This window comes from Acartia tonsa, chromosome 1, assembly GCF_053477335.1.
Source record: "Acartia tonsa isolate MP-2025a chromosome 1, ASM5347733v1, whole genome shotgun sequence".
NCBI lineage: Eukaryota > Metazoa > Arthropoda > Copepoda > Calanoida > Acartiidae > Acartia > Acartia tonsa.
The window spans coordinates 53931286-53953397 of record NC_137260.1 but is presented as its reverse complement, the minus strand read 5'-3'; the positions used below and the strand labels follow the sequence as shown (position 1 = coordinate 53953397).

General features: G+C 32.3%; 1 protein-coding gene across 1 annotated transcript in view; it reads left to right on the top strand.

Annotated features, from left to right (window-relative positions):
- Nucleotides 1-2551: 2551 nt before the first annotated feature.
- The window catches only part of LOC145331742 (uncharacterized), a 109075-nt gene continuing 89514 nt past the window's right edge, over nt 2552-22112 (top strand). The window contains exons 1-32 of the mRNA XM_080176577.1: nt 2552-2711; nt 3542-3633; nt 4138-4225; nt 5369-5466; nt 5922-6059; nt 6477-6648; nt 6984-7058; nt 7705-7793; nt 8508-8669; nt 9063-9141; nt 9337-9422; nt 9823-9912; nt 10151-10201; nt 10742-10824; nt 12478-12583; nt 12786-12910; nt 13258-13364; nt 13876-13951; nt 15033-15158; nt 15335-15409; nt 15666-15712; nt 16417-16577; nt 17001-17177; nt 17463-17535; nt 18174-18225; nt 18727-18811; nt 19165-19254; nt 19771-19819; nt 20207-20257; nt 20718-20841; nt 21302-21462; nt 21921-22004. Of these exons, the coding sequence (XP_080032703.1) occupies nt 2597-2711; nt 3542-3633; nt 4138-4225; nt 5369-5466; nt 5922-6059; nt 6477-6648; nt 6984-7058; nt 7705-7793; nt 8508-8669; nt 9063-9141; nt 9337-9422; nt 9823-9912; nt 10151-10201; nt 10742-10824; nt 12478-12583; nt 12786-12910; nt 13258-13364; nt 13876-13951; nt 15033-15158; nt 15335-15409; nt 15666-15712; nt 16417-16577; nt 17001-17177; nt 17463-17535; nt 18174-18225; nt 18727-18811; nt 19165-19254; nt 19771-19819; nt 20207-20257; nt 20718-20841; nt 21302-21462; nt 21921-22004 (3187 nt within the window). The 5' untranslated portion in view covers nt 2552-2596. The remainder of the gene's footprint in view (nt 2712-3541; nt 3634-4137; nt 4226-5368; nt 5467-5921; nt 6060-6476; nt 6649-6983; nt 7059-7704; nt 7794-8507; nt 8670-9062; nt 9142-9336; nt 9423-9822; nt 9913-10150; nt 10202-10741; nt 10825-12477; nt 12584-12785; nt 12911-13257; nt 13365-13875; nt 13952-15032; nt 15159-15334; nt 15410-15665; nt 15713-16416; nt 16578-17000; nt 17178-17462; nt 17536-18173; nt 18226-18726; nt 18812-19164; nt 19255-19770; nt 19820-20206; nt 20258-20717; nt 20842-21301; nt 21463-21920; nt 22005-22112) is intronic.

Below are 22112 nucleotides of genomic sequence, written 5' to 3'. Positions count from 1 at the left end.
GGGTGTGTACATATTTGTGTTTTTTAAGGCCTAAGAAATCAAATTCTAAACTAAATATGTTAACGTGTTCATTTAAGAGTATCATATTAGGTTTTTTTTTGTCTGAAGGTAAGGATCTCAGAAAATACGGGCCTGAATAGTTTGTCCTTTTATGGCTGCTTTAAAACTGTCTTGGAGTGGTTTTAGTCTATTTTTTCTGAACACTCCCTCCCTACCCTGGAGGTTAAGGGGAAGCAACTAGTCAAAGATAAAGGGGAATACATAGAACATATAGGAAAAATAAGATATGTAAAAACTAAAGAAGGTAAAAAGTCTTAATAAAATCATGAGTAAGCTTCAGTGAAAAGCGATTATTAAGTCTAAGTGTTCTTAATATTGACAAAACGCATATTTGATAACACTTAGACTTAATAATCGCTTTTGACTGAAGCTTGCTCACGATTTTACGCAATACAAGCACATGCTACTTCTCCCTTGGTTCAGCTTCTCTTCTAAACAATTCCCAGTGATGTTTCATAAAACGATTTATTATTTTAATGTTGATAAAAAAATGAAAAATCAAAGTAAACAAAAGAAGGATTTGGTCTATGTTTTATATAAATAATATAAAACAGATGACAATTGGATCCTTTATATGTTTAAGAATTTTATAATGGCAATATTTATTGCATTCAAGTATTTAAGTATTGTCAAAATTGTATAAAGAATATTGAGTTAATTAATTATGTATAGACAAGACAGCTAAACAAAATTGCCATGGTTATCATAAACAATTGTTGTTGTTTGGTCACACCAACCCTTGACTTTCAACATTATTTACAGTGGGGCAGATAACACTAATATCAATTTATAACAATCCTACTTCCAAATTATCACTTTTGATTACTCTTCAATATATTTTTTAAGCCTAATGAAAATTTATTGATGTGATGACAAAAAAATATACAAAAAAATGTAATAAATTCTAACTATTATATCCTCTAGTTTTGCAGTATGCAGTATTTGGAAAAATGTTGTTAGCTAGGAATTAGTAATATAACAATGGACAATGTCTCCAATATTATCATTTTCTGTAAATCATTGTTTTAAAAATGAGATGAATAGGATAATTATATCATATAAAAATTGGTATCAAATAAAAATTGAGCATGTTTTAGATGTATGAGGAGACTTTCAGGTTATAATTGCGGGGTTGCTACGCTTTCTAAATAATACTCATTTGTTACAGGAATCATCAAAGTTGATAGGACATTTTAACAAGCCTACATTACTATTAATGCAATTAACGAATTACAATTCAGGCTTCGATTTAAAAAAAATTAATCCTCTGAACTGAAGTGCATTATTTATTGGTCAACTATTAAATTTAATAAATACACTTTTTTGAGAGATTTTTTTGAGCTGCCCAACTGATTGATATGGTGAACAAATGTGTTGTAGTTATTTTTGTATGGGACAGCTTCCTAGTGATCAGTAATATTTAATCAGACATATTTTATGTCGATTTCAAGTTGCGAAATAACATTAACTTATGTTCCTATTAAAGTTGAGAATTTTAGACTTTTAAAGGAATTTTTGGAGGGATAGCGTCTTACGAATCGCCCTTCTTCTTTACTCAGTCTGACTTACTCCATAAGTATTAATAATTTTTAGAATTTTAGACTTTTAAAGGAATTTTTGGAGGGATAGCGTCTTACGAATCGCCCTTCTTCTTTACTCAGTCTGACTTACTCCATAAGTATTAATAATTTTTTCATTATAAACTTTTTGGATTATAGAATATTGATTTTGATGAACATATGCCTTGAATTTTTAAAAGAGATACATAAAATAAGAGAAGCCGCGATATAGCTATTTAGTCTAAACATGAGTTTTCCTAATATATATTTAAGATCCTAGTTTTTTTTCTCAGGTTAAAAATATTTATCATTGTATCCGTCTGTTTTCATCTGAATTATTAGAGGTAAATTTTACCAACATTAGATAGCAAGGACGTTAAAGCTTTTATATATTTGAGGAAAGTAAAAAAAAATTATTTTGAGGATGTATACGACCCCCAAATTTATTTGGGGGTTGGGGATAATCAGCCTTTTCACTCCCCCCCCCCCCTCCTTGGACTTCCCTGTTAGATAGTATTGATTTCATGAATGTTTTAACAAAATTATCTCTTATTTTTTTTAAATCGATATATAAGGGGGGGGGGGGGGGAAGTTTTGACACATTTGGTCTACCCAAAAAATTCTTAAAACTTCGTGAAATTCATCATATAAGAATGATTTTATCATTAATAACCTATCCTCTCAGACCAAAGATAAAGCCTAGGAACCAGGTTTACGCAAATGTGTCAAAACTTCCCCCCCCCCCTTATTTTCTTCCAGCTAGCTACTATAACAATACCACCCCCAACCTCCCCTTTTACCCAATCCTCTCCCACTGGAGGAAAGTACTGGCCAATAAATAAGGACTAAACTAGCAACCTACATTGACGGCAAAATTTTGGATGTCATACTATCTACATATATTGCATCCATTTTGGCAAATATAATTTTTATACCATTTTAATAGAAGAAGAGTAAAATGAACTAATGACAACACAATGATAAAAAGTTGTTTATTTGTGTACTTTCTGTACACATTAACTGTGTACCCGCCAGTGTTGGGTCAGCTTGGAACATGGAAAACCCATGATGCTTGTATAAATGATGCCGGAGGTTTGCAATTATTTTATTAGAAAACGAAGCTTTTCTATAATTAGGGTTGGTCCGTCCGTCCGTCACAGTTAGCTCTTTTCGTTAATTTAAACAGGTAAGAATTGTCCTATCGATTCCATGATGATTCCTGTAGTAGTTAGGTACAATTTAGAACGCGTAGCAACTCTATAATCAATACCAGAATGTCCGTACGTCCATTTTAAACATGTCGATTTTTAACTTTTTTGACAATAAATTTTTGTATGTTAAAATAATCGGATTCTTCTGATTTTTTAAAATCTGATTCCTATTACAACAAGGTACAATATTATAAGCGAAGAAGCATCTCTATAAACAACTCCCAAAAATGTAAGTATGTCCTTAAACATTATCATCTCTTTATCCAGTTTTGCAACAAATTTACTTAAAATATTGTTTGTACTGATGCATAATTCTGATAATTCAGTTCTGACAATCTACAAGTGTTAATATTTAAGTTTAAAGAGCCTAGTTCCAAATATTGGTAGTTATCGTCTCATTATGTCTTTTTCAAGGATAAAAACTTATTTATGTAAGAAGCATGATTAGAACCTTAGATCCTCTTTTTTAATTTAGTGATGCAGATTATCTCAACCACAGGTCAAACAGTTTAATGGAGAATAAACAATTTGATTTACATTCAATTTATATAAATTATCTGCATAGCAAACCTGTAGTACCAACAAAAATATTCACAATAAATAATCTTGTGAAATTGCTAACAGTATTATACGTTGCAAGAGTCTGTTTTTCATCATATATTTAGGATTGTGGATTGTCAAACTGCAAAAAATTCTAATAATTATGTTCAGAGGAGCCAGTGTTTAGTTATTCTGGTGGTGTGAGCAAATCTATGAGTCCATATGACTGCCTACAAAATTGTATGTCCCAAGAATTACATCAGGTTTGTACTACATCGTCAAATACCACATACGGGCGAGGCTGATTTCCATTACACTTTAACGTAATTTCCAACAACCAAGTATAACTAAGGGGAGCCTATCTCTCCGTTTGTGTCCTAACCTCCATCTATGAATTAATACAATCTTCGCGTAGCCTGATGGAAAGAAAAACCCTAAAACAACCAGAAAATTTAAATTATACTTCCCTGAAATTTTAAACTTAATTAGGCAGTTTTTCTGATTTTTGAGGGATAGGTGTCGCAAACTAAAAGTGAGCTCTGAATTATAATAGAACCGTGTATACTGCCTTTAAAGAAAAACTAATTTGGCAAGTCAAAATAATCTTCAGTCAAATGTATTATTTTCTGGAATTTATGTTGTTGTTTTACTGGTACAATTTAAAACAAAAGAGTTATTCTTTATTTAAGAGTTAGGTGTACTGTTAACAAGGCTCTAATTATCTTAATTAAGATCAATAGTTTTTACAAAATTCTAAACTTTTGCAGAGATATGACAAGAGTCTTGTGATTGGTATAAGCCAGGGACAATACTGTTTGTGTGGATATGATTTCTGGAAGAAATTATCAAAAGGAGGTAAGTTATTTATCTCTATGATTTCTGGAAAAAATTATCCAAATTAGGTAAGTTATTATTTCTCTATGATTTCTGGAATAAATTATCTAAAGGAGGTAAGTTATTTATCTCTATGATTTCTGGAAGAAATTATCCAAAGGAGGTAAGTTATTTATCTCTATGATTTCTGGAAGAAATTATCCAAAGGAGGTAAGTTATTTATCTTTATGATTTCTGGAAAAAATTATCCAAAGGAGGTAAGTTATTATTTCCTTATGATTTCTGGAATAAATTATCTAAAGGAGGTAAGTTATTTATCTCTATGATTTCTGGAAGAAATTATCCAAAGGAGGTAAGTTATTTATCTTTATGATTTCTGGAAGAAATTATCCAAAGGAGGTAAGTTATTTATCTTTATGATTTCTGGAAGAAATTATCCAAAGGAGGTTAGTTATTTATCTCTATGATTTCTGGAAGAAATTATAAAGGAGGTAATTTATTTATTGATGAGAGATATATGCTTGATAGTAATCTCTATGATTTCTGGTAAAAACGTTGTTGATGTAGACACTAAATTTTTCTAGTGATGTCTTTTATTATATTTAATACTAGAAGCCACCCCCAATAAAAAGTTTACCCCAAGAACCCTTTAAAACCACTCAAAAAATTTTTGCTGGTTCACAACTAGGATCAAAAACCATGGTTTTTACAACTCATGTAAATATTTGACAGTTCACATCCAAAATGTGTGTTTTCTTCCCCCCCCCCCTCACCCGCCAAAAAATATAGAGGATAATAACCCCCATTCCCTATGTCAATTTTATCCTCAATTTTTCAGGTGGACTTTCTTGCTAGAAGCTGCAACTCTTGCTATTATTGATAAATATTTGGATGTTTACACAATAAATCTATTAACCCCTGGATCTTCCTTTTTGGGAACCTTTTTCGTCTGCTAGCAAATTGCTTTCTGCTCTTTTGTAGTGACATGGCTTAGGCTATGTTAATATTCCCGACTCTATTGGTTGATTTTCAAAGACTTAATTGAAAGTCGGCCCAGGGTCCTTGGGGTGGGATATACAGATATTTAACCCCTCTCTCCTCTATTGTTTTACTCTATTGTTTACACTGACATTTATTGTTCAAATGATGATTGTTTTATTTAAGATATTGAGAATTATGTTGGGGACGACGCTGACACATATTGTTCCACTGATTGCTGTGAAGATACAGGATACGTTTGCGATGATGGTATCAGCTATAAGGTATATTTGCATTGAATAGAAAAAAATAACAATATAGAAAAGTAACTCAGTTACAAGTAACAAAAAAGACCTGAAATAAAATAAACTATACCTAAAGTTTTAAATCGCAGAAATATAAAATATAAATAGAATATGATGATAATATAAATTCACCAAGCATGATGCAGTTATTTACTTTGATATAATGATGTTTGGACTATTTTTGATTCTTCTTCGCCACAATTTAATGCCGCTTTATTCCTTTGGGAGGGAATAGTTATTTATCGCATCGTTTTATAAATAAACAGCTTTCCTTGGATATTAAAATGAAAAACTGATAGGTATTAATATTAGGATTTGTATTTTAATAATTGTGGAACATTTTGGCTGAGAACTGGTTCTGATCCACCGGATATTAATCGGTTTCGAAGCCATACTAGATATGATTCAATATTTGATTTTAAATATTTATTTAGTGTGGAGGAGACTATGGTCGTGTGTCTGTGTATGCAGCTTTCGCGGCTCCGGTCACCCTTGGACTCAATGTTTACCTGACTGATGTGGATGGAATTAACGTTGCTCTTATTGATTATAGTAAAAGCAATGTCACAATGAAAGAATTCATATACATAAATATGATAATATATTATCTTTTTTATTCAATCCGAACCAAAAAGTAAAAAGAAGAGGCGATTCTTTGTATTTTTCACAGTAGCTTTTCTTCTATTTCTAACCCCTGCGGGGGGCTCTAACCCTGCGGGGCAATCACCTAACCCATTATAACCTAACCTATTAAAGGCCATTTTAAATACACGACGAATCGCCCCTTAAGGGGCGTTGCCAGAGAGAGAGAGAGACTATACCCAAAATTCCAGCAAATTCAACACTTAAACGTCATCTTTACACATACAGTTTTGAAACATTTAGTAAAGAATTCACTTTGTCTATCTGTTGCCAAATTTCTTTCTGGAATAAAACCTTTTGCTACCAACCATTTTCTCATATATATGTATAATAAACTTGAAACCAGGCCACCGCTGCTAAGTGATATAAGTACTGGTACAGATGCTGATGGCGCTACAACAGGTGCTGCTGGCACAGGAGCTACAACAGTTGCCGGGACAGGAGCTACAACAATCGCTGCCTCAGGATCTACTGGGTTTGCTACAGAAGGCACAGGTAGCACTGGATTCTTTACAACAGGTAGGGATTGGTTAAATTTCAAGCCAAAATAATAGATTTTGCAGAAAAATTCGAACTGTTTATCTTCGATAATGTTCTACAAGTGTTCCTTTCTTTCTGTCTGTCTTTAATGCTAGATTTCAATATCTTTGTTGTTGTTATTTAGTAACAAAATAAGACATAAATACCTTATTTATTCTAAAAACCCATAATTGTCCCTTAGTCGAGTTTTCGCATAAATTGTAAGCAATTTTTGTCGTTCTTTTGATCAGATTTTATAAATATTGATTTCTAGCATAATAAGGCTTAGTCATTTCGCTTAACAACTTCGCTCTTATGAATATCTAATATTTGAGGTGGTATAACAACAACAACAGCTTTCGGTTCAACCGTTGGTTTTACTGATGGACCTACATCTCCACCTGTTACAGGTATAATGATACGTAAATCTCTTCTGCAAGTCTATTTGTTGAAGTGTTGTTCATCAAAATTTTGCATTTATTTGACACAGGGATTGGAACCAGGATTCTAAGTTAAAATTTCCCTGCAACCACCTTTCTTCTCCCCCCCCCCCCTTACTCACTTCCCTTTAAATACAGAACAAAACAAGTTTTACGCCAATTACGCCACAAGAAATATCCAAATTTTTAGCAATTTCAAATGGAATTAATTTGCTGAATCAAGGCTTTTGGTTAGACGCAAAAAAATTAACTAATTGGGCAGTTTCTTCCAGTGCTCAAACCAAAATTGATTACCTAAGACCTTTAAATTCACATAGAAAGTTCTAAAATAATTGATATAAAGTATACGTGGATATCACGTCAAATTAGGTTGCTAACATGGACATCATTTATTCGTCAGTTTGTTCATCAAGTATTAGGGTAAGGGTAAAGGGGCTGGATGGGAGGGATTATTATTTTAACCAGTTACACGTTTCTCTTTATAAGATAACATTATCTGGCGTAAGATTCAACTAATGATTATTCCATTTCTGGAAAAGGCTAAGATCTCACTACCTAATCACTGGATACAATCCCTTTGTTTGCAAATTAACTGCAAGTTTCTTTTCTATTCTAGTTGTTACACCCACCTCGTCTCAGTACATAAGCTCTGTACCTAGTCAGCCACCAGATGTCACTGCACATTCTAAGCTCAAAGTTTTCGAGGTAAGAAGGCCTATTTATTATTATCTAGTCCTTAGCTTTTTATTTCTCTTATTCTTATATCTTACCTCTCGAGTTAATTGGACACGTTTATAACCAGTATCATTCCTTTTGTGTCTATTCTTCTGATGTGTTTAGAGGCTCTTACATCCTCTTTTGCTTTTTCATATGTAATTTCAATTTTGACAAAGGACTGTCTTTAACATAGATAATTCTTTTATTAATGTAATAGGATGTTTGTCTGTCTGTCTGTAGTCAAGAACTTGCATAATGGCTAAATAATATGGTTCTACTTTATAATCAAGAATAGGAAAGGTCCTGTGAAGGTTTATTACAATTTTTGTGGAGGATATCTTCACCTTCCCTATATTTTTTTCTTTAAAAACTAATTTTGAAAGTGGAGGGTCGACATCTGCTCTCCCTTCTTTGAAATGCCCCTAAATGCGTCTGGGGGCGTAGCCGATAATCCTGTTTTATAAAGTAGTAAGTTTTTTTTTGTCTGTAGCTTAAGATTTCGACTTAACCGATTGAGTTCTCAATTTTAAGAAAGCTTTACATAGGTCCTGGGATGGTTTTTGGCGATTCTATTTAAAGATTTAGGTCTTGGGATGGTTTAAGACTATTAATCTACTTTCCCACTCCTTCTAATTCATAGCAACTATATGCTAGGGGCGCAGTCACTATTAATAAAATAAAATAACTCTAATTTTATGTTAGGAAATGTATCTGTCAGTTGAGCTGGGTGAGTATAAATGTTCCAACCGAGTGCACACGGGAGTCAATGACCATACCAAGTGTGCCATAATGGATAGTGATGGCAACCAAGCCATGCCTCCTGTTGAAATTACAGTCGATTTTGGTGATGGCTCTGGTGAACAGGTCAATATTCATTAAAACTCTCTAGATTATCTTTTTTATAATAGTAAAGCAGCACTATAATTTACTTTGACTATCTGTCCATCCGCTGTGGGGGAAATGTAATTTTGTCGGATTCAATTAAAAATAGACTCCTCTTTTTGTGAAGATTACCTATTATTCAATGAGATTCAGTTTACTTAGTTCATCAGTCTTACAGACATATTATTTTTCTAATATATTAATTCTTTTCATCAGTCAACATCTGCTTAATAAATGAATCCCTTTGTCCGTTTTTTGTGCTTCGCTATTTTTGGATGTTGTTATCCTTTTTATTATAAACTAAATGGTCAACATGTAATAAATTTTCCATTTATAGAAATATAATAAAAACATCATTTTGATGTATCTTTTCAGAAATGGACCCGAGATGAACCACGAGACCTGTGGACGCACAGATACCAGTTACCTGGAACCTATTGGGTTCATGTCTCTAGTAAGATATATTATTTACCTGTCTTTAAGGACAACTACATTTAGCTACTTAAGTTTTTTTTCTCTAATTTATCAGAAAATATATATTGTTTGCCATTTTAGGCTTACATATGTCAAATATAGGTTATTGCTATTTGTATAATCATCCAAAAATCTATTTATTTTCTCATTAAAATTTACTATGTTTAAATTTTAGCTCGGAATGATTATGATTTTACTGGGGACGAGGTCTGGTACGAAGTTGAAGTTATTGATCCTATCACCGATGACACTCAACTTGAGGTATAGTTAATTGATGTGTTTTAAAAAGGGAATGAAGCTTTAACATTTTATTGATTACATTGCAACTTGCAATAGCTGAAAAATTTACCGTAGGCGTATTTAATATTTAAATACCTATTTAGAACATTTTGATTTGTAAGTGCATCAAAAGCTTCTAGTCAAACTATACGCTTTGCTTTATTTGAAAACAGTCAATTTATTTAGATTCTTTGTCTGAACATGAGAATATCATATGAGATCTTTACCTAAAATTCGAGTATAAAACCACACACAACCTCCCCACCTTATTTTTGAAATAAATTGAAAAACGAAATACTAACATACTTTGCTCGCTCATACAATTTTGTGTTAGTTGTCTACAGTCAAATGCTTTGTTTCAGTCTAAATTACATTAATTAAGGTTGTGTGCCCACCTGTTGTTACACCCGGTGATTTCTTTGTATGCACAGCAGATATTCCTAGAGGATCTAACATCACTTTTACTCTGGATGTAAGTATATATTATTTTTAATAAAAGTAAAATAAGGACGAATGAATTATGTAAGTATTTGCGAGTATTTACTTAATCTTTAACAATATGTATTTGTATTCTATCTTTAAAGTTTTTCTCAGTTCCTTTTCAGTAATGTTTGCTCTTTTATGTCCTAAGAAAAACGCAGGAGTGACAAACGTCGGAGTGGACAATTAACCTAACCTATTTCAAACCGTCTCATATGTTTTTTAAATAGATGGTTGACGATCTGAAACCAGAAATGATAACTTCATCGGGTGAACTTAAGGTAATATTAAGTTTGATACTATAGATATGTTCTTTATAAGAATTACTGCATCGGTTCAGCATTTACTTTTCTCTTATCTAATTTTTGCGAGGAATAATTACATTTCAATATCTTTTTATATTTCAAACAATATGTCTCCCATATTTCAAGTTAATTCAGTTGTTGGTTATACGTAACGTATAACCAACAACTGAATTAACGCTTGAAAAAAATATTTCGTGATTTCAGCTGTTTTTGGGGATCCTTCAGAGTATTTACTAAGACAGGCCCACAAAATGTGCTTAAATTTAAAAATATTATTTACGAATTAATTCATTTTTTGAATCAAGGTGCACATATTTCTTCTCTTTCTTACTATTACTTAATAATGCGTTTGTTTGATTGTTGCAATATGCAGCCTATTCACTAAAAGGTTGATGGCTAAAAAATTATCCATATCTTAGCCAACAATTTTGAACTTGTAGCTGTGCTTCACTGCTATAGACTGGCTGGCGGTTGCGTTCTGTTAATAAAAAATTAAATTTATAATTAAACTTTTAGGCACCTGAAATGTTTATGACTATACCTGGAGGACCATTGAAAACAAATTCTTATAATGATTCATATTCTCTGGAAGAAACCAGGTAAATTTACTATTAGATATCAAGGATCCAGGGATAGAACATGAAATTACAATTTATTATTTCCTCTTGATTAAAACTATGCTGAGTAGAAACTTCCAGACAAAGGCCGTGCAATCAAAGATATCTGTTTGTAATAAAGCAACACCTATAGTTAAAATGGACGTCGCCCTTAGGATTTGAAGTCAAAGAGGGATTCGCCCTTACTAGAGAAAGATAGTAAAATATAGGTAAAACTAACGTTCCACCTCTACCAAACTTATATTATTTCTAAACATTGAATTTGGAAGCTTGTATGTAAGAAATTAGAATATGCCTTATCCTCTCCTCCCCTGTCAAATATTATTTTAAGAAACCTTTTGGGATTTAAGTTCAGTAGAAATATGAGTTTATATGAAATCTATAAAATGTCATTTAGTAATAAATGCTAGTTTTTTCCATTAGTAGGTACTATTTTTTATATTTTACGAAAACCTATAATTCTTAAAGAAAGAAAAAAATAGTAGAATAACGTCTATTATAAAGAAATCGTTTAAATTTAACCCTTAACGGTCGGGGGGGGGGGGGGCCCGGCGTTGAACGCCCCCCTATCCTTTTTTTTCTATCTCATTTTCTGTGTGTGAAAGATAAAGAGCCCAAACTGCTTGACTTTTTAAGTATGGGTATGACACATAACTGAGAGTTGGAATTTTTTGAATATCTCCATCCTGGCGGGCACAGGATGCCAGCAAACCTGGCAGGGTCATCCAGGTAAAGAGCAAAAATATTTTTTTGACTAAAACAAAGCATTTTATCATACCAAAATACTAAAAAATCCTCTAGTAGTACATCCTTATATGAAATACAGGTGTTCAAGTCACTTTCAGGTTCCAGGTATGATCCTGCAGGTCAGGATCCTCCAGGTCTCCAGAAATCTTTAAAAGGCTCCTGTGGCCGCAATTTTTGACTTAGAGACTTCAAATTTTAAACTTAAGCTTTTCTTACATGTCTACATAACGTATTAAAATTCCATGAAGATCCACCGCCGTTTTCCCGCCGACCGCCGACTGCGGCGGCTGGCAGCTGCCAAGTACAGCTGCGGCCGCTGAAATTTATATTTTGATATTTCTAATGTAAAATTTACATAAAAATAAACATTTTCTGGGAAAAAATTTTTCTTCTAGCTTCAAAAATAAGAAAATTACAGCCGTTTGAAATTTTTAAATAAAAAAAGACCTAAAAACAAAGGTTGTTAAATAAAAGGGTGAAGGAAGCGAAAATTGACTTAGACTTATAAAAGGTCGGAAATTCATTATCAAACAGGGGACTTGCACAAAAAAATTTAGCCCTCTAGCTCTAATAGGAACTGAGATAATTAGGGGGGGCGTTGAACGTTGAACGCCCCCCCCCCTGACCGATTAAGGTGTGGCAAGGGGCCCGACTGTAAAGGGTTAAGATTTCAGACGTTTTAGTCGTTCAAAGTACTTGAAATATCAGAGATATACCCTAGGTTGTGTCGAGTTATTTGTAAAAACACCTTCAAGATTTTAGCTTATAACTATCTCATCTGAGGTCAAAACTTAGGAAGGTAATAATCTGTCCTTTTTCGTAAAAATTTCGTCTTTATATGACCCAAACCCTTTATTGCATAACCTCTTTTATTTTATATATTTTTAGTGCAACCTCGTACAGCTATATTATCCAGTCAACCTATTTCAAGTATATGACAAATTTGAGCGAGATTATGTTTGTGCCTGCTACTGCTGGCTCACTGGAAGTTGATGTAAGTTTTTTTATTTTATACCTGGGCTTCACAGATGTTTCAATTTAGAAAGTTAAGATTTTAAACAGAATTATGCATTTGTGTCATTTGAAAATATTTACAAAAAATATTATTTAGCGGAGCCACTGAAAATTGTTATTGTTTTCTAAAGTTAAAGTTTTATTTTGATAATAGAAAATCAGTCATTGGTTATTCTATTTAGTTGGTTCACCCTGTGTGTCCGCAAAAGAAGGATGCAACAGACGAATGGGTTAACACATGGTGGTGTCCTCTCACTGGCGCTTGTGAAATTAATTGTTTCTCCTCTTTACAAATGCAGTCGGATGTGTAAGAATATTTGTAGAGCAGCAACGCTACACTATAAGTCTTTTTTTGTTGTTATTTAATAATCGGTCAAACATACGTCTTTGAGGCACTTTTGTTTGGTATTCTAGTATGAATGGAAGGCTTATAAAGTATTTTAAAATTGTAACTATATCTAATAAAAAAAAGAAGAGAAAGTGACAATTGACTTTTAATGAGTTATTTAGAAATACATATTTATCCTATTATATAAAGTAGTACCTTTTTTTTGTCTGTAGTTTAAGTTTCCGATAACTACTAAACTGATTAAGTTCTCCATTTTATGGAAGGAGCGCAGCCGTTTGCTATAATAGTAACAAATACTTATTCAGAGATACCTTATGGGGTTCAGAATGGACCTGTCCTTCAGACATGGATTTCTGTGGAATGGAAGCTATGTGCAACTATCCTGGCGGAACTTGTCCTGTTAATTCGATTGGTAATTGCAAAATTATATATTAAAGATAAAATATTCCTCAAAAACAGTGTCCTAAGGATTGGTGATTTAAATTTACCCTTTGCAAAATTACTTTATGCTAGTAAAGTTTGGATAAAATTTGGTAATAAAAAAGAAATTCCCAGTTATGAAATGTTTTGTTATGTCTTGTATTAAATTATCAGGGATACAATCGATTGTAAATTACTCTGGTTACCTAAATTTTTTAGCAATGTTATCTTATTTGTTGGCTCAAAAACGTTGGGTACTTTAATTGAATTGTGATTGTTTAGTTCTATCTACTAGTGCAACAAAAAATTATGACCTACAGATGGAGTAATTTTGTTGGGGATGTATATTTATTTATCTTCCATTGTCTTATCCCTGTAAACTAACTTATGTAATTTAACTAATTGCTTAAACCTAACACTAGATTTATTTCCTCTGTATTTTATATTTTACAACATTATTTTTTTCTAAAAAAAAACTCTTAACTAATTTTATTGTAATCTAGGGATATTTGGAGGAGACAGCCTGTTCCCGGCTGCACCAAGAACAGATGGTGATGTTGAGGTGGTTTTTAAATACAAGTAAGCTATCAAAACTACCTCTATGGTCTAAAATATAAATCTATAAGGATAGATGTATAACCAGACAATGGATCCCCCCGTTGGGGACCTTTTTCGTCTGCTAGCAAATTGTTTTCTGCTCTTTTTTGCGAGTTGGCTGTGTTAATATTTCCGATGCTATAAGTTGATTTGAAAAGATGAAATATAAAGTCGCTTCGCTACTGGGTCCTCGTGGTGGGGACATATATTTATTTGACCCCTTCCTATCTATTGTTTTTCTCTAATATCTAAAATAGATAAGGGCCCATGCAACCATCTCGTAATCAATGATTAAATGGCACTTAGAATTCGAATTTTGATCTGAAATTTTGCATGAATAATCCTTGGTAGGTCTATTTTCCCTAAATCGAACAAAAAGTTGTAAAAGTAACGGCTATCGGCTCAGCCGTTTTGCCAATTTTTGGGTATCTTAAAAGCAAATTAGTCACGAAACCCATCTCCACATAATACTTTTTGTCACTCAAAAACCTTATCAAACGGTTCTAGCCGGTAGCTCTTGGTAATAGAAGTTTAAAAAATGGTTATTGCTATCATTTTGCATGAATTAAACCAAAAATATGTTTTAAAAAGTTGATTCATACGTAATTAATGATGAATTTGCCCTGAAAATATGCAAAAAACGGCTATACGGCTGAGCCGCCAGCCGTTACTTTTCCAACTTTTTGATCGATTTAGGGAAAATAGACCTACCAAGGATTACCCATGAAAAATTTCAGATCGAAATTCGAATTCTAAGTTCCATTTAATCATTGATTACGAGATGGTTGCATTAAAAACCTTCCCCTTCTGTACTAGGTGGCACTTATTTACACCATGTTCAGTATCAGAGATATTCTATGACCTTGACCAAGATATTACCGTTTTTAATTTAAGTTCCAAATGGTACTTATAACTAAAACTTTTTGTGTATTGCTTGATTTATTACTTTATTTTCAAATTCAGTTTCCATAAAAAGAAAACTGGAGAAAATATTTTATCTAAATTGATCTTTTTTATTTATTGACCGATTTAAACAATTTTAAATATTTAATTTGTTTGACAGAGTGAACAAGACCTTTACACTGTCAGCAACGGAAGCCGACCTTTTCAAACCCAAGAATTTAGTCATCAAGAAAACCATTGAATTAGATCCAGAGAGGGAGCAGTTAAGAAAACTCCACGATGAACCGTAAGTATCTATCCACTTTTATCACCTAGAAATAAAAGTAATTTAACAAGAATTGGAACAGTTTTTGCCAAAAAAAATCTTTGAAATCTAACATTTCTGCATTTTAAGTTAAATCAAATGTTAGGTAAATATTTTTAAGTAATCAGGAGTTTTTCTATAATAAATATTTTGTTAAGATCCTTATTTGAATGGTACTACCTGGCGGTCAGATGTCCTGATGACGGATCAGAGTGTATCAAACTTGCTAAAGAGTAAGGTTTTTAACTATACATAGTAGCGAGGCTACTCTATAATCACTTTGAATATAACTTAAGTTTAATTTATATATTTATTTCATTAAAATATTTTAGCTGCTCTTCTTATATTTATAATTTTCATTTATTTTCAACTTTTAATATTATTCATCTAAAAAATTATGTATATTTTACTACATATGTAACATACTTAAGTCTTTTCAAATAGTATTTTAGTCTTTTTATTTTAAATACTTACATATTTTTACATTAGGCCTGAAACGAGTGATGATTTAGTAGATTTCCAAGCTACATATGAAGGTATATGATTTTACGCCTTTGAATTAAATAAGGATGACAACATCCATAAAAGTGAAGCTCTAAAATTAGGAGGAAGGACAAACGAATGATTATTCTTGTAGAGTGTCAAAACTTAAAAAGCAGATCATTAATTTGTTAGTTTTAACAAAATCGTACGCTAATTTGTTGTAAAAGTTCGTAAATACAGGATACAGTAAAAGGACATACTTTTATGTTTAGGAGTTAATTGTAGAGATACTTCGCTTATAATTTCTTATTGTCCTAGGAATCACGATTCCAAAAATCAGATAAACATGACAATTTGATTATATAAAAAGTTGTTAAAAAGTTAAAAATCATCATGTGTTAATTGGACTTATGGATATTTTGGTAACAATAATGTAGTTGCTGCGCTTCTTAAATCCTACTCAATTGTTACATGAATCATCATGCAAAGTTTGAAATCGATAGGACAATCATTACGTGTCTAAATAAACGAAAAGAGCTTCGTTTTTAAACAGGAATTAAAATTCATAAAAATATTATACTTATATAATTATTAGTTTATTTCATCTCTGTACAAAAAACACACTCTGGTTAGTAGAGTAGTAATTACACGTACTTTTATTTGAGCATTGATAATTAATACAATACACCCCAAAGTAATAACGTAGACAAATAAATTTGGAACAGCCTCAATCATAAACATGTTCTTTGCATTTTAGATGGTGAATATACAATGATGGGTCGAACTGAAGAGAAACGAGCTGTCCGTCCTCTCATATATGAGGATAGGATTCTGGCCATTGAACAGAAGTTTTTCTGTGATAGGACAACGGAGAAAACTGTCATCCTCACTGTACAAGATTATAGTAATGATGGCACGGTAATTAAACTTCATATCTAACTAATCTACAAATGTAAAAATGATGTTTTTTGTTTATTTCTGTAGTTTAGACTTTGGTAAAGTGTTTGTTAGTCGTATGTTACAGATATGATTTGGATCTTATTTTAATCGTTCTGATAATTTGACTTTATTCTGTTCACTGTATAGGCAATCACAAGAATTAACAGAATCTTGCCACTTTCTTTTCAATTGATTAATATTTAATTTATACAGAAATTTTAGATAGACTTTTATACGTTGTCTTGTTTCTTATAAATGTTCATAGCTTGTTATACTTGCGCGGGATTTCTAATTTTAGTTTTTAGCAAGAGGTTGACACCCCCCCTTAAAAGTACAAACCCCCTTATGCAAGACTGATTTTTAGAGATTATACTTAGCTTATTTCTTTTATATTTTATTCAGGTACGAAGTGTAAAAACTGACCGTCTCAGCTGTCAATTCCCCGTAGCTGGCGTGCTTGACCTTACTGAACAGCTGGTCAACAACACACAGAACAATTCCTGGGTGTACAGATTAACCAAAGAGACGAACTGCACGCAATGTGCTTCTCTAAAAGATCCAGAAACGGGCCTGATTAAGGTATAAATGGCTAGATTTTAGCTAAATATTGCCCCACTTTAGATTCATTTAAAGGTGCTAATCCTTTAAAATCATTATTTAATTTTAAAAGCTAAGCTTTTCTTCATTTTGTTTTTTTGTTCTTTCGAAACATTAAAGTTTTCAATATAAGCATGTTAGAATGGTCCCATAGATTTCAAACTTTGCATTGCATGAATGCTCGTTCTTATAAAGGTAAGGAATAATTCAAATAAAATTATAATAATATTATAAAAAGATTTGTAGCAATTTTGAATTTTGTTTCAGACACGCAAATATCTGGCTGAACTGAATGTGAGAAATACAGAATCAATCATCTTTCATATCAAATTTACTAAGGAAATTAGATAATTTATGATCAGACATTTCATTTTCCATTACTATTATTTAGCCTACATGCCAGGATTAGTTTTGTATTCAAATTTTTTGTCATATAAAGGCTCTATTGTTTGATAGTTTAATTTTTTATTAAAAAGAAGGTAGAATAATTTCATGATCCTATGCTATGATATAAAATAGTATTTTTTTGTCTGTAGCTTAAGATTGCTATTACTACTAGTACTGAACCAATTGAGTTCTCCATTTCAGGGAAGTTTTATATAAGTCCAGGAAGGTTTTAGGCTATTATTTTAGCTTTAAGTCTTCTCTCTGCTCTTACAAAGTAGAACAATATATGTCCGTCCATCTGTCGGAAGCTTAAGATCTTGGTAACTACTGAACCGATTGGGCTTTTAAGGAAATATTGAGGCGACGGTGGTTCTAAGCTTTTTTGTTGGGGTGTGAGACACCCCCCCCCCCCCCCAAATATAAAAGAAAACCATCCAAGTTGTGTTAGTAAAATGTTAACAACTATGGCAGCAATACAACATGTGGAGCACCTTTCTCCTCTTATATCTGTATATTACTAACGTACCTAAATAACATATTAGGTACAGAACACATTTTCAAAAAAAATTAAATTATCTGAAAAATGTTAGGGTTCTCACATGTTCTTTTCCTGGGCTCTTATGGACCATCCGGAACACGTCAGGTATAATTTGTAGTTTTAAAAAGCATATTATTTAATGTATCTAGTACAGTTTTACCTTAAATTTAGTGTAAATATGTTAATAACCCCTTCTACACCAATCTGAAATAAATTTTACCATCTTAAAATGGAATAATTAAAATTTTGTCCATAAATTAACCTGTACTATAAGTACTTATTTGTCTATCTCTAAAGTGAAGTGTTGAAGCGGTCAGACATTATACAGGTTGCACGACTGTTGCCTTGAAGTTCTAACTTTGTATGGTAATAAGTTATGATACTGTTTTTGAACCAAGATTCGAACCAATCACCTACCCGACAAAAACTTGATGTTGACTTACTGGCTTCTGCAATTTGTCTTTAAACATTTGAATGAAAACTACAACCAAATCAGAACTTTAGCTTAAGACAGAAAAACCTTAATACTTTATATAATAGGATTTTAAAAACGGTAAAGCTACCCTTGCGCGTCTGCCTAGCTCTTTTTTAATTATTTTAATTTAGCCAAGAGGATGAAGACTGCTTTGTTGACGTGCCTCCTGAAAATACTGCTCTGGTAGACGCTGCCAGTGCCAAGTTAGATGAAGCGGTAAATAAGCAAATAACAATATTAAAACAAAGATTTTTGGCTTTATATGATAGTTACTTTGAAACTAGTCAACACTTCTTTTATTTCGAAGATATTATGCATCAGATTTAAGACTACGTTTCTTCGTGCTCGGATTTGGTTTGATTCATTAAAAAAAAATTTCCCTATTTTTATATCAGCAAAATAAATCAAGATGTCTTTTAAATATGTATTTTTTTTGAAGAAATATTTAGATATATTTGATACCTACACATTATTTTTTTTATTAATATCTAAAATTATACAGTTCTAAGCAATATAATTTTAAAAATCCTTTAGTAGGTAATCAATCATTAATTTAGTTTTTTGTTCAGGGCTTGACACTAGACGACGCAGATTTTATGTGTATTTTCCCGTTCAGATTTCTTGGTGTTCTATACTACGCATGTACATATTTTGATGTTGTAAGTATATTTAATATTTAAATTTTTAAAAGATTTTGTCCTTTGAAGAGGTTATGTAAAAAAATGGATAGAAAATAAAAAGAGTTTGTAATAGCTTTTTAAAATTAAGTTAAGATATCTATGCTTTTATGGAACCTAATTGTTTATATAAGCAAGGCTCGGTAGCTACGTAAGCCACTGGGTAATGGACGTTTACGACTTTTAAAATGAACTGGATATTTTTTTAGGCATTTGACGTCAGTTTAACATTAGCAAAGCATTTGATGCAAACGACGTTGTTTTTTGATGGTTGATCACAAAACCCTAGTGAGGCGTGCGGTAGCAGGGGTGTAGGTGAATGTCAACACCCCCACTTAAAATTGCTATTGGGAAGGCCTCCCTTCTTATTTCCCCTTAATGTTTTCCCCTTAATGGTGAATCGCTGTGCACGCCACTGATTTAAAGGCTAAACTTTGATTTAAAACAAAACTATACAGTTAGAAAAAGAAAGTCTTTGATTTGTGATTTTTAATTTAGGAAGGGACAGATGAAAAACTGAGGATGTGTGCATCCGATGTAGACTCAGGAAAATTATAATATACCTTTTATTATAAAGTACTAAGGTTTCTGTCTGTTGCTTAAGATATCAATAAACACTGAACCGATTGGGCTTTTCATTTAAGGGAAGCTTCAGATATGTTCCGGGATGGTTTTAGGCTATTTATCTGTCCTTCTCTGCTCTTTCGAAAATATAGACTCTATATGATAGGGACGCAGCCGCTAGTACCTTTTAGACTAGGCCTAATAATATTTTATAATATAATGTAGTAGATATTTTTAGGTCTGAATCTAAAAAACGGTCGACATACTCTTATTATATAGGTAGTAGCGTTCTCATTCCATTAATAGTATTTAATATGATTTTGTAACTTTATTTAAAAAAAAAAACAGTTTAAATATTATGTTTGATCAGATTTCAATCCGCTTTCTATGGCTTATTGTTCATCACAATGTCCTTGGCAAGGTAATTAAGTTTCCAGTATGGCCTCTAATCCCCCCACTTAACCCCTTTAGCAAGACAAATTATCCCTTGTCAATATATCCAAATGTATCCTATGTCCATTGATTTACTCGATCAGTATTGAGAAATGCTTTTGTTCATTCTTGTTCGGAATCTCATGACCAAACCAAAACTACTCTAATACCTAGTTTATTCGCATAGGGAGAGGGAACAATGGGCAATACTTTAGTCCCCAAAGTTTTATATTAACGTTTTCCTATTCGTTGGCCGAAAAACTTTGGGGGCTTTTATTGAATTTTGATTGGTTGATTTTTCAAACGTTTTAACCACTAATTATAATTTACAAATGGGGTAATTTTGTGTAAAATCATTTGGGATGTACTTTACATCAATTTAACGGCCATTGTCTTATTCCTTTAGATCCCTTGTTTATCCGTCAGTCTGCCATTCTTGCTATTTTTAGGACCGCGACCCGAGGAAGATGGAACCGTTGAGAAATCAAATATAGAGAAAACTATCATTGAGGGGCAAACTGAGTTCAAGCAAACTTTTGTACAATCTATGGCCACTGACATCTATTTACAAAGGTATTATTATAATAAAGTAACCGGATGTTTGTCTGTCTATACCGAACGATCTCGCTAACCGCTGAATTAATGTTTATAGCTAAAATTTAAAATTTACTTTTTCGTTTTAAATAGAAAATAGAAAAAATTGGTTTTCGAATTCAACTCCCCCCTCCTCCTCAAGTGACCTTAGAGGCCTCTAGGGGCATTAAACATGGTAACTACATCCTGCTATTATAATGTTTGGCACATAAACAGGTGTACCTCATTACCATGCTATTTAGGACTTTCAGACAATGATTTGGTTGTCTGATGGATGTTTTTTATCCTAATATCCTATAATGAGCATTAAAGTATTGCGTTCTAATACAAATAGATGATGCTTCTACTTATAAATGACCACTTATAATCAAAGGAGAATCCCGCCCCAACGAGGTAATTACATGGCCATTTAAAAGTTATTTTTTTATGTTATTTAAAGAAAATTTGACATCCCTGGGTACACGTACAACCTGACATTGAAGAGCAGGAACTTGCACGACATAGAGACGAACAATATTGAGATGACCTGGCTGGTTCACTGTGGTAACCCTATTCGTCCTGCGGACTGGGAGCTTGACTATCTGCCTGAGATTTACTATGGTAAGTTAAAAGTTTCTTAGGATATGTCAAATAACTTATGTATCATGGAAAGAAAACGAAATAGCGGGTTTCGTCGTATTTTCACAGTAGTTTTCTCATATTTCTAGCCCCTGCGGGGGTCTCTAACCCAGCGGGGCAATCATTAACATTTACCTAACCTAACCCTAAAATAACATATCAAAAGCAACTGTTTTTTATTGAACATGTTAAAAGGTACTGAAACTGAAAGTCTATATTATGAAAGGAATGCTAACCATAAACTGATATTGTTTAAAGTCAATATAAAAAAAAATTGTTGATCTACATGATTAATCTTAGGTACTACATTCTCTAAATTACTATTTCACATCATTCCTATTTTGCAATTTTTGTATGTTTTTTTACAGACATTTAATATGCCTCAAATTAATCTAATTTAAAACATCAGATAACTATTTTAAAATAAAAAAATATTTTAGGCAATACCTTCAATCTTACTTTGAGAGTTGCAAAAGGAGTCAATTTGCCTACCAGGCCAAAAATCAGGGTCTATGCAGTTAAAGGTAATTTAACAAAAACAATTGTGTCCATAAGCAGAGCAACATTAATAAGTTAATAAAATTATGACATAAATAGAAAACAGTAGGTACACACTATTTAGGACTTTCTGA